General features: G+C 47.1%; 1 protein-coding gene across 1 annotated transcript in view; it reads left to right on the forward strand.

The window, feature by feature from the left end:
• LOC122946650 (serine/threonine-protein kinase Nek1-like) overlaps positions 1-13698 on the forward strand; it is a 41870-nt gene that overhangs the window by 17052 nt on the left and 11120 nt on the right. The window contains exon 3 of the mRNA XM_044306405.1: positions 444-629. Within this exon, the coding sequence (XP_044162340.1) occupies positions 444-629 (186 nt within the window). The remainder of the gene's footprint in view (positions 1-443; positions 630-13698) is intronic.

Consider the following 13698-nt stretch of genomic DNA (forward strand, 5'->3'; position numbering starts at 1 on the left):
CAGATAGACAATTGAAGAAATAGAACTTATTGTGCATTCTGTGAATTGTTTAAAAAAAAAAAAAAAAACAGCATAATTATTAACTCCTATAAATAAAGTGTGACAGCACAGCACAAAATATGTGAATTGCATTACATGCTTTTGCATACAGTTTTGCATACAGTTAATTATAGAGCTGACTCTCTAGGTGTAATGGCAATGTCTCATTGCTCCTGGAGCCTCATTTACTTAGAGTATATTAAAACATAATTTTTCTTAGCAATGTGGGCCCATATGAACATGGGACTAACACACATGCCTTTAGCTGCCAAGTGCACATGAAACAAGTCAGCCAATATCATAGGTACAGATCTGCTGACAGATATATTAGGGTCTCTTTGGTCACTGAAGAAATTCTACCTTTTATAAAGTCAGTCATTTACATGTTCCTTGTACTCCCTAAGGTTCCAGTGATGAAGACTTGCCAGAATACCCTGATGATTTTGAGGAGGTTGAAGGAAACACTCTGGAGATGATTGTTAGTCATGCAAGATCAGCAATGGATATATTTGCTGATAATGAAACCTTCCAAGATGAAGAAACACACTCCTTGTCAGAAACTCTCAAGACAGTACATCAGCAGTACATAGGTATGAAATAATATTTCCTCTGCTCATTATAAAATCATGTGGGAGCTATAAAAGGTCTACTTTGGAGGATTATTTGATCTAAAACATTATTCAGCTTGTCATTGCAGATACTTTGCATTCACAAAGTCTTTTAGACCTTTTCACCTTTTTTCACATTATATTATGTTGCAGCCTTCTGCTAAAATTTTTAAAAAATTAAGTTTCCCTGTGTTTCCTATAGCAGCAATTATAGCCTCCAGTCATTTTGGGTATGATCCACCAGGTTTGCAAATCTGGATTTGGGGATTTTCTGCTATTCTCTGCAGATCATGTGAAGCTCTGTCAGGTTGGAAGCTTGAAATAAATCTAGCCGAACAATTGTAGCAATGAATTGGGAGATGTCTGGGTCCATATGAGGTACAGGGTTGGTTCTAGCTTTGTTAGAAAGAGGTTGTCATTACTACATGATGTCCGGTTTTTGACTTTTTTACTTTATTCATGCCACTTAAGAACATTCACAGAGTTGTCCAAAGGCCACTCCTGTGTTGTCTTGGCTGTGTGCTTAGGGTCATTGTCTTGTTGGAAAGTGAACCTTAGTCCAGTCTGAGGTCCTGAGCACTCTGGATCAGGTTTTCATTAAGAATATCTCTGTACTTTGTGCCATTCAACTTTTTCTCAACTGCAGCTCTAGAAAGAGTCCCGGTTGTTCCAAACATGTACCATTTAAGAATTATAGAGGCCACTGTGCTCTTGGGAACTTTGAGCAGATTATTATTATTATTTTTGTGGCAGGGGCTGAGGTGTACATTGGCGTGGAGTCGGGAGGGATGCCTATCACCCTCCATAATCCATCTGGCTGAACTGTGCCCGGAGCCAGTGCGGGGTAGGCCTGAATAAGTGGGCCACCCAAGAGAGTGAAATGAAAGAAGAAGGGTCGGGAGGGTGGGGCATGAAGCGACCGTCCTCAGGGGGAGGTCGCGTGGAAAGATATGGCCAGCAGCCCCGCCCACAAATACAGGCTGTAACCAGCCTTAATACTTGTGGCAGGGGCTGAGGTGTACATTGGCGTGGAGTCGGGAGGGATGCCTATCACCCTCCATAATCCATCTGGCTGAACTGTGCCCGGAGCCAGTGCGGGGTAGGCCTGAATAAGTGGGCAAAAAGACTACCCACGCTGTAGGAGGGAAATAGATAATTGGACCGACCGACACGGGAAGTAACAAGGGCCAGAGTGATTCAGGCAGGAGCTGGGCTGTTAAATGACCTGAGCGAGCCGGGAAGGCACTGGGTAGTTGGTAAGTGACGGTCCAGGATGACAGCGGAAGGGCAAGCTTGGGCGATCCAGGATGAGAGAGGCAACGTGGGCCTGGGCGATCCAGGATGAGAGAGGCAACGTGGGCCTGGGCGATCCAGGATGAGAGAGGCAACGTGGGCCTGGGCGATCCAGGATGAGAGAGGCAGAGTGAGCTTGGGCGATGCCGAATGACAGACAGGGCGAGCCTGGGCGATCCAGGCTGACAGGAGCAGAGCGAGCCTGGGCGATCCAGGATGACAGGAGCAGAGCGAGCCTGGGCGATCCAGGATGACAGGAGCAGAGCGAGCCTGGGCGATCCAGGATGACAGGAGCAGAGCGAGCCTGGGCGATCCAGGATGACAGGAGCAGAGCGAGCCTGGGCGATCCAGGATGACAGGAGCAGAGCGAGCCTGGGCGATCCAGGATGACAGGAGCAGAGCGAGCCTGGGCGATCCAGGATGACAGGAGCAGAGCGAGCCTGGGCGATCCAGGAAGACAGGAGCAGAGCGAGCCTGGGCGATCCAGGATGACAAGGGCAAAGCGAGCCTGGGCGATCCCGGATGACAGGGGCAGAGCGAGCCTAGGCGATCCAGGGTGACAGGAGCAGGGCGAGTCTGGGCGAACCAAGATGACGAGAGCAGGGCGAGCCTGGGCGAACCAGGATGACAGGGGCGGAGCGAGCCTGGGCGATCCAGGATGACAGGGGCGGAGCGAGCCTGGGCGATCCAGGATGACAGGGGCGGAGCGAGCCTGGGCGATCCAGGATGACAGGGGCGGAGCGAGCCTGGACGATCCAGGATGACAGGGGCGGAGCGAGCCTGGACGATCCAGGATGACAGGGGCAGAGCGAGTCTGGGCGATCCAGGATGACAGGAGCAGAGCGAGCCTGGGCGATCCAGGATGACAGGAGCAGCGCGAGCCTGGGCGACCCAGGATGACAGGAGCAGAGCGAGCCTGGGCGATCCAGGATGACAAGGGCAAAGCGAGCCTGGGCGATCCCGGATGACAGGGGCAGAGCGAGCCTAGGCGACCCAGGGTGACAGGAGCAGGGCGAGTCTGGGCGAACCAAGATGACGAGAGCAGGGCGAGCCTGGGCGATCCAGGATGACAGGGGCGGAGCAAGCCTGGGCGATCCAGGATGACAGGGGCGGAGCGAGCCTGGGCGATCCAGGATGACAGGGGTGGAGCGAGCCTGGACGATCCAGGATGACAGGGGCAGAGCGAGTCTGGGCGAACCAGAATGACAGGAGCAGAGCGAGCCTGGGCGGTCCAGGATGGCAGAGACAGAGCGAGCCTGGGCGATCCAGAATAACAGGGGCGGAGCGAGCCTGGGCGATCCAGGATGACAAGAGCTGAGCGAGCCTGGGCGATCCAGGATGACAAGAGCTGAGCGAGCCTGGGCGAACCGCGATGACAGAAGCAGAGCGAGCCTGGGCGATCCAGGATGGCAGAGACAGAGCGAGCCTGGGCGACCCAGGACGACAGAACGGGCCAGGGCGATCCTGGATGACAGGGGTAGAGTGAGCCTGGGCGGACCCGCCAGGGGACTTCGGATGACGTGAGAGTGTGTCAAGAAGCAGGGAAGACAGACAGAAGAGGTATGCCTGATACCTGAAGAGTTCGGGAAGCTGATGAGCGGCTACTTGGCTGATCGGGAGGACTGAATATCAGACAGTACCGCAGCCGTGTTTGATTTAAGAAAATAGTGCCCAAAATGGTACATTAGGAAACCGAAAAATAGCACGGCAACTGAACCCCACTACTAAGACAACCTTAGACACTTTTTTTTTTTTTTTTTTCTGTTCCCAGGAATAGAAGCTCTGGCATACGCTCCCTCCCCTCTCTGTCTTCATACTTGAACTCTCCCCCCAGCAGAAGCAGGACCAGCCCACTCCCACCAGAATGGAAAAACAGGCCGGCAAGCCCCGTGCCTGCCAACTGATGCCAACCATGGCTCCTCGGCTGAAATGCACTGTGAAATAAATGAAAAATAGAAAACAATACATGCAATTATACCTGATTACAGTTGGAGATGCCCCCAGGTCCGGTGTACTGAGGAAGTACTTGAACCAATTAGATTTTATTCTTATTATTTTAATGGACACCGCTTTAGGAGAGACAGGAAGAGAAGGAAGATGGGGGAACGGAGGGCCGTGGACAGGGAGCAAGGAAGGATGACAGAGGCAGCGTGGGCCTGGGCGATCCAGGATGACAGAGGCAGCGTGGGCCTGGGCGATCCAGGATGACAGAGGCAGCGTGGGCCTGGGCGATCCAGGATGACAGAGGCAGCGTGGGCCTGGGCGATCCAGGATGACAGAGGCAGCGTGGGCCTGGGCGATCCAGGATGACAGAGGCAGCGTGAACCAGAGACAGCGTGTACCTGGGAGATCCAGGATGACAGAGACGGAACGAGCCTGGGTGATCCAGGGAGACTATAGATGAAGTGTGAGAGCGAGACAAGAAGCATGGAAAACGGACCAAGTGACGTGTGCGTGATACCTGAAGAAATTCGGGAAGCTGAGCAGCAACTTGGCCGAACCGGAAGACTGGATATCAGACGGTACTGCAGCCCTATTCATTTTGGAAAAATTTATCAGCACCTAGATGAAGACAACAAGCTCATGAAGACAGCCCCGAGCCCGAAATGGCACATAAGACAACCGGAACAGCTGCTGCACCTGAGAAAGGAAGGGCCCGTTTAAGGGTTATCGCGCCCTCCCCCATACATGTGGCAGGGCGGAAAAACATGGCAGAGCCACACGCATGTGCACAGGAGGGCGGCACGAGACAGCTGTGCCAGGTACCCGAGCATGGAGGGTGGCACAACACCGCAAGCCGTGTAATGCGCCCAGGAGGGTGGCATAAGATAGGGGTGCCGCACACGTGTGCACAGGAGCGTGGCATCACACCACTGCGCTATAACCAAGTGCTCAGGAGGGTGGAATGGAGAAACAGGCCGGCCAGCCCCGTGCCTGCTAACCATGGCTTCTCGGCTGGAATGTACTGCAAAATAAATGAAAAATAGAAACAATACATGCAATTATACCTGATTACAGTTGTGGATACCCCCAGGTCCGGTGGACTAAAGAAGAACTTGTACCAATTAGCTTTAATATTGTCATTATTTTTAAACATTGCTTTAGGAGAGCCTGGGTGATCCAGGATGACAGAGGCAGAATGGGCCTGGGCGAACCAGGATGACAGAGGCAGGACGAGCCTGGGTGATCCAGGATGACAGAGGCAGAACGAGCCTGGGTGATCCAGGATGACGGAGGCAGAATGAGCCTGGGCGAGCGAGGTAAGAAGCATGGAAAAACAGACCCAAGTATAGACAACAAACAATAATCAGCACCCAGGTGTAACACGGTGGTGCCACACGCATGTGCACAGGAGGGCGGCGGGGCAGCTTGTGCCAAACCTGAGCATGCGAGGACGGCACTGCAATGGTGCCAGACGCATGCGCCCAGGAGGGCGGCAGACACAGCCGCCAGTCCTGTGTGCACAGGAGGGCGGCACCACGCTGCCGCGCCATAAACCAATGCCCCGGGGCGGAAAACATATGGAGTGATGCACAAGCACGGAACAAAGGTAGAATTCGCAAGAGCAGTTTGAATTTAAAAGAAAACATTTAGAAGGAAATCTTTAAGGAAATAAACTCTTGGCTCCGAATCAGAAACCCTTTTCCAGAATATGAATGTATTATTCAATACTCAATTACTTTACTGTACTGACGGGATGAAAAATAAAAATGCAACGTTATTAGCCGTACAAGAAATGTTTTATCCCAAGATGGCTTGCTTTATAGGCCGATTTAGCCTTCTTGTGACTAATGGACAGAGAAGGGCGTTCACACTCTTCCATGTCAGTTACATCCGGCCATTCATATCCATCAATTACAGAGGCCAACCTGTTGTACCCATGATTGTGGTTGTGGTGGGGGGTGACCATGTGGACGGGTGGACTGGGGAACAGGGCCCCCCGTCCCAAGTCGCAGGGAGAGCAGGAGACCCAGATGTAGGAGCAGGTATCGGCGTGCGTTCCACGCTGGAACGCACGCCGATCCGACCACAAGAAGCCCGGAACATGGGGGCCCGGATGGCATATGGGGAACCACATAACATTTGAGGAACCTGCTGGATAAAACAAAAGCATAAGAAAATGGAACACGGGCAGCAGAGCAGTGTGTGCTTTTTTTTTTTTTTTTTTTTTTTTTTTAACACACTCCAGCTCTGCTACACCGCTGAAGACCTGAGGCGCAGGGGGAGCCGAGCGGAACAGTGCGCCCCCACCTGAAGCGCTGCAGGCGCCGGACCCGCCGAACCCTGCTGAGGAACAAAACCGACCTGAGAAGAGGAGGCTCCCTCGGAACTGGAGGGAAGAGAGAGACCGGCCGAGCCCGGCCGGGCGATGGACGAACGCTGCCCCGAGCCGAGACTCACCCGGAAGTGACGCGACCGCGCACCGGAAGTGACGGGCGGAACGGAGAAAGCCTGCATGAAGCGACCGTCCTCAGGGGGAGGTCGCGTGGAAAGATATGGCCAGCAGCCCCGCCCACAAATACAGGCTGTAACCAGCCTTAATACTTGTGCCACCGGTGAACTCCAATCATGTAGAAACATCTCAAAGGTGATCAAGAAAAATAAAAGGCCCCAAGAGATTTCAAGTATCATAGCAAAGGGTTGAAATATTTGTCCATGCAAAATTTTTGTTTTTTCCTTTTTAATACGTTTTCAGACATTTCTAAAATTCAGTTTTCACTTTCTCATTATGGGGTATTGAGTAGAGATTGATTGAGAAAACTAGAATTTTGTATTTTATTTTAACACTAGGTTACAATATAACAATGTGAAAACTGAAGGGATCTAAAGACTTTCTGTATGCACTCTAAATTATAACTGACAAATTTTAGTGTTCTTTTTATACTGCATCTTTTGTGTCCATTTACCATATATACTAGGAAATCTCCTAACAAATATGGTTTGTGTATTATATTTTTTTTTGTATCAGATCATTTTAGAGTTTTTATAACATACAAAAATGACAGTAATAACCCCATACAATATTTCACATTGATATCCCCCTAAAGCTACAAACCTAAACCACCCCCCCCCCCCATGCAGCAACCACTAGCAAATGAGAAAAAAAATAGTCCCTATTAGGCCCCATGCACACGGCCGTGTTTCACAGCCGTGTGCGGGCCGTGGAACCGCGGCCTGGATCCCTCCTGAGAGCAGGAGCGCACAGCGTCACTGGTTGCTATGACGCCGTGCGCTCCCTGCTGCCGGCACAGTACAGTAATACACTGGTATAGATCATACCAGTGTATTACTGTATTGCGGTGGCAGCAGGGAGCGCACGGCGTCATAGCAACCAGTGACGCCGTGCGCTCCTGCTCTCAGGAGGGATCCAGGCCGCGGTTCCACGGCCCGCACACGGCTGTGAAACACGGCCGTGTGCATGGGGCCTTATACTTAGAGGGTAACATTTTATTCATTCAGTCATTCCTAATACACTAAGATTGTGTGCTTCCGATTCTAAGGGCAGACGATCCATAATATTCTATTCATGTGTGCCATAGATCAATCATATCTTTTTTGTGTTCCCCTTTTGATGAAAATTCCTTATTCCCCCCTCCCCCCCCCCCTTAACTTCGAGATTATTTTCATGAGGATGCAGAGAATAGGGGCCTTCGGGTCTTTCCATGGAGATGCTATTAGTTTTCTAGCCTGGTATAACACGTTTGCTATTGCCATTTGAGTTAATTCATCAATGCAGACAACATGTAATAAATATGCCAGGGTTCCTGATCATCGTGCACATTTGGGCTTGTCACGTACCCCGATTTTTGTGTACAAAAAAAAAAAAAAAAAAAAAAAAAAAAAAAGGGGGTACAGTGCACTCTATGGAGTAAAAACTGTTGAGTTTACATGGTGTGCAGGACTGATGGACAGATACTTAGTTTGTTGTAGCACCCATTCCCAAATATCAAGAGATATCTCCCCAACATCCTGTATCTATGAGTTCTTGACTTCCTGTAGACACGAGGCTTGTTGCCTCATTAAATGTCTGTACACCGCAGAGATCAGCCCTTTTTATTGAAGGGTCAGTTTTCAATAAGTCACAGGGCTCCAGATGGCAACCAAAATGGTCGCCAATGCGACTTAAAATTTACAAATGGCGACAAGACTTGTTGCCCACCAATGTTTGTTATACTGGGTGGGGGGGGAAGCGCACTGCGCCACCATTGTTTATTATATAGGGGAGTTGCGGGGGGCGCACTGCGCCACCAATGTTTATTATACTGGGGTGTATATAATGTTTATTATATTGACCTTCTGCTAAGCATTCTGTATTAAAGAATGCTATTATTTTCCCTTAGAACCATGTTATAAGGGAAAATAATACAGTGAATAGACTTTCATCCTAGCACCCATGCATGAAAATTGCACCACATCCGCACTTGCTTGCGATTTTCATGCAGCCCTATTCACTTCTATGGGGCCTGTGTTGCATGACAAACACACAACATAAAGCATGCTGAGATTTTCGCGCAACGCACAAGTGATGCGTGAAAATCATTGCTCATGTCCACAGCCCCATAGAAGTGAATGGGTCCGGATTCAGTGTGGCTGCAATGCGTTTACCTTACGCATTGCACTCGCACAGAAATCTCGCCCATGTGAAAGGGGCCTAAGGGTGAATAGGACAAGGGTTCAGCCCCTAAGGGGGCTAATAGTAAGTATAAAAAAAAACACAAACACTAAGACTACTTTCACACTTGCGGCAGTGTGATCCGGCAAGCAGTTCCTGCCTGCCGATCTGGATGTGACTGAAAGCATTTGTGAGACGCATCCGGATGCGGATCCGTCTCAGAAATGCATTGCAAGAACGGAACCATCTCTCCGCTTGTCATGCTGACAGACGGATCCATCTTGTATCTTTTTACACATTTTTACCAGTCTGCGCACGCGCAGACTGGAAGGACGGGTCCTGGGTTCCAGTAGTTTGAATGCCGGATCTGGCACTAATACATTCCTATGGGGGAAAAATGCCGGATTCGGCATTCGGGCAAGTCTTCAGTTTTTTGGGCTGGAGATAAAATCGTAGCATGCTACGGTTTTATCTTTTGCCTGATCAGTCAAAATGACTGAACTGAAGACATCCTGATGCATCCTGAACAGATTGCTCTCCATTCAGAATGCATGGGGATATACCTGATGAGTTTTTTTCCGGTATAGAGCCCCTGTGACGGAAGTCTATGACGGAAATGAAAAACGCTAGTGTGAAAGTACCCTAAAATATTAAGTTTAAATCCCACCTTTCCCAATTTTATATATAAACAATAAATAAACATATTATATAGCGCTGCGTCCGAAAAGTCCAAACTATTAAATTATTTAAAAATATCTCCTATGCGGTGAGCATTCGCCATTTTTTAGTCACCTTGTCACCCCAAAAAATAGGATAGGACTGTTCTATTATGGGCCGAACGTTTCATAAAATGCGAAATGCACACTGCTGTTTTTGGTGTTTGAGTCGCGGTATTGAGTATCGCAATACTTTTTTTATGGTGACGAAAGCGAATCAAAATTTTGGTATCGAAACAACCCCGATCTGATCGGCGTAGCGTTGTCACGATACCCAAATTTTTATTCAGTTTCGATTTGGTGACTACATTTTTCAGTTCAGGAGCCAATGGCTACTAGGTATTTTTTTTTATTTTTTTTTGTCTGGAGTCATATATAACACATTTGGTTGGGAGAATAGATCTAAGTTTATTCTGGGCCTGCAAGGCATGCCTAACCTGAAGATAGTAATAACATGTGGTGTGGGGTATCTGGAACTCCTGTAACTGGGTGAATGATTTAAGAACCCCATCCCTATACATAGCTAACCATTACAATGCCATGTGAGTGCCAAGTATCAAGTTTGTGATAGTTTATACACCTGGCGTTATTCCAAAGAGGTGCACAATACACATTGCCCTCCATTCCCTGCTCCTGTTTGCCCCTATCCCAAACTCTGTACATCAACTGAAAAATTGGACTTGCTTTTCAACAGGTGGGAATAGGATGTTTTTGAAAAATGGGACTGTAACCTACCAACTTCTGGATAACATTGGCATTAGAATCTACAGAATTGGAAGAGCCCCACCCAGCAAAATGTTGCATCTGGGAGGCTAGAAAATAGAGCCACATATTAGGCAATACTATACCCTTTAATTCTAGGTGGGCCAGCATTCTATATTAATGAACTAAACAATTTATTTATCTTTTGGTAGATGTGACCTGGCACCGATACTGGGGAGGTACAGTGCTGCCCATAATTATTCATACCCCAGGCAAATTTTTTACGTTACTATTATTCAACCGGCAAGTAATTTTTTTGACGGGAAATGACATAGGTTTCTCCCAAAAGATAATAAGACGATGTACAAGAGGCATTATTGTGGGAAAAAAACTTTTATTTACATTTGAGCAAAATCAATAGAAAAGCCTTTATTGGCTATTACAGCTTTTTGCATGTCTCCACAGGTATTTTTGTCTATTCATCTTTGGCAATGAGCTCCAAATCTTTCAGGTTAGAGGGTCTTCTAGCCATCTGATCTTTAGCTCCCTCCACAGATTCTCAATTGGATTCAAGTCTGGACTCTGGCTGGGCCACCCCAAAACGTTAATATTGTTGTTTGCTAACCATTACTTAACCACTTTTGCTGTGTGTTTTGGGTCATTGTCATACTGAAATGTCCAATGGTGCCCAAGGCCAAGTTTCTCTGCAGACTGCCTGATGTTGTCGTTGAGAATCCTCATGTATTGCTCTTTTTTCATGGTGCCGTTTACTGTGATTAGGTTCCCTGGTCCATTGGCTGAAACCCCCCCCCCCAAAGCATTAGGTTCCCACCACCATGTTTGACAGTGGGGATGGTGTTCTTTGGGTTCAAGGCTTCTCCTTTTTTACGCCAAATGAAGGAAACCTCATTGTGACCAAACAATTCAATTTTTGTTTCATCTGACCATAACACAGAAGACCAGAAGTCTTCCTCTTTGTCCAGGTGAGCTTTTGCAAAGGCCAAGCGAACTTTTGTGTGCCTTATCTGGAGAAGTGTAACCCAGCAGTGTGCAGTGTCCGTTGGATTGTCTGCCTTGAGACATTTGCCACCAGCAGAGCCCAGATTCACCAGGATGGGCTTGGTGGTGATCCTTGGATTCTTTTTCACCTCTCAAACTATCCACCTGGCCAGCACAGGTGTCACTTTTGGCTTCTGACCATGTCCTCTGAGATTTTCCACAGTGCGGAACATCTTGTATTTTTTGCTCAAATGTAAATAAAAGCTGAGAAATGTTTTTTTTTCCCCTCACAATAATGCCTCTTGTACATCGTCTTATTATCTTTTGGGAGACACCTATGTCATTTCCCGTCAAAAAATTACTTGCTGGTTGAATAAAAGTAACTTTAAGTCAAAATTTGCCAGGGGTATAAATAATTATGGGCAGCACTGTATATAAAAAAAATATAAAATTTGTGGCATAAGTATCATTTTAATAAGGTTAGTCCTACCCACGATTGACAGTAGAAGTTTATTCCATGCAGTGATGTTAGCTTGCCATCTGTCATAGAGAGGTTGTATATTTAAAGGGATATACTCTTTAGGCTTCATGGATACCACTACTCCTAAATACTTAAAGGAGGTGACACACTGTAATTCCTCCATTACTGTGACCCCATGCTGCTTCCAAAGGTCTACTGGCATAAGAACCGACTTTTCCCAGTTAATGTGCAGCCCTGAGTAGGTGCCAAAAGTATGTATAGTGGACATAGTATACACAAGTGAATCGGCAGCATTTGCAAGAAATAGTAACATATTATCGGCATAAAGAGCTATTTTTCCTCCCTGTGACCATGCCTAAAGCCCTCTATAGCCATGCTCTCTCGAATATGGACTTCCAGTGGTTCAATGGATATAGCAAAGAGTAAGTGGGGAAGCGGACAGCCTTGTTGTGTCCCCCCCTACCCAGCCGAAAGTGTTCAGAAGTAGAACCATTAACTTGCATACATGCCTGTAGTTGTGAATATTTTTTTTATCGCCGCAGCGCGTGTAAAGTGAATGTGCAGTGATCAAAAAAAATATATATTTTTTGTCACTGCGGTGGGGCGGGTGATGGCGAACGCACGTGTGGGCGACCGATCAGGCCTGATCGGGCAAACACTGCGTTTTGGGTGGAGGGCGAACTAAAGTGACACGAATACTATTATAGATCTGACCGTGATCAGTTTTGATCACTTCCAGATACTATAAAAGTACAAATGCTGATTAGCCATACGCTAATCAGCGAATCAGTGACTGCGGTGCGGTGGGCTGGGCGCTAAGCGATCCCTAAACTATCCCTAAAACCTAACAGTCAATACCAGTGAAAAAAAAGTGACAGTTTGCACTGATCACTTTTTTCCTTTCACTAGTGATTGACAGGGGCGATCAAGGGTTAATTGGGGTTCAGGGGGGTGATCTGGGGCTAAAGTGTGGTGTTGGTGCTACTCACTGTGAAGCCTGCTCCTCTGCTGGATCCAACCGACCAAAAGGACCAGCAGAGAAGCAGGGCAGCCATATAACAGATCATATTTACTAATATGATCTGTTATCTGGCACTTGATAGTTTTTTTAGTAAATTCGCTGATGGGCATAGTGAGCAAGTTAGCGGAAAATTCGGATTTTTTTATTTTTTTTTTATTTTTTTCCTTACAAAGTCTCATATTCCACTAACTTGTGACAAAAAATAAAAACTTCCATGAACTCACTATGCCCATCATGAAATACCTTGGGGTGTCTTCTTTCCAAAATGGGGTCACTTGTGGGGTAGTTATACTGTCCTGGCATTTTAGGGGCCCAAATGTGTGCAAAGTAGTTTGAAATTAAAATCTGTAAAAAATGGCCTGTGAAATCCGAAAGGTGCTCTTTGGAATGTGGGCCCCTTTGCCCACCTAGGCTGCAAAAAAGTGTCACACATGTGGTATCGCCGTACTCAAGAGAAGTTGGGGAATGTGTTTTGGGGTGTCATTTTACATATACCCATGCTGGGTGAGATAAATATCTCGGCAAAAGACAACTTTTTCCATTTTCTTTTTTTTATACAAAGTTGGCATTTGACCAAGATATTTATCTCACCCAGCATGGGTATATGTAAAATGACGCCCCAAAACACATTCCCCAACTTCTCCTGAGTATGGCGATACCACATGTGTGACACTTTTTTGCAGCCTAGATGCGCAAAGGTGCCCAAATTCCTTTTTAGGAGGGCATTTTTAGACATTTGGATTCCAGACTTCTTCTCACGCTTTAGGGCCCCTAAAAAGCCAGGGCAGTATAAATACCCCACATGTGACCCCATTTTGGAAAGAAGACACCCCAAGGTATTCAATGAGGGGCGAGTTTATAGAATTTTTTTTTTTTTTTTTTTTTTGGGCACAAGTTAGCGGAAATAGATATTTATTTTAAAATTATTTTTATTTTCTCACAAAGTCTCACTTTCCGCTAACTTGGGACAAAAATTTCAATCTTTCATGGACTCAATATGCCCCTCAGCGAATACCTTGGGGTGTCTTCTTTCCAAAATGGTGTCATTTGTGGGGTGTTTTTACTGCCCTGGCATTTGAGGGTCTCCGCAATCATTACATGTATGGCCAGCATTTGGAGTTTCTGCTATTCTCCTTATATTGAGCATACAGGTAATGAGATTTTTATTTTCGGTTCAGCCTATGGGCTGAAAGAAAAAATGAACGGCACAGATTTCTTCATTCGCA

This window comes from Bufo gargarizans, chromosome 9 (assembly GCF_014858855.1).
Source record: "Bufo gargarizans isolate SCDJY-AF-19 chromosome 9, ASM1485885v1, whole genome shotgun sequence".
NCBI lineage: Eukaryota > Metazoa > Chordata > Amphibia > Anura > Bufonidae > Bufo > Bufo gargarizans.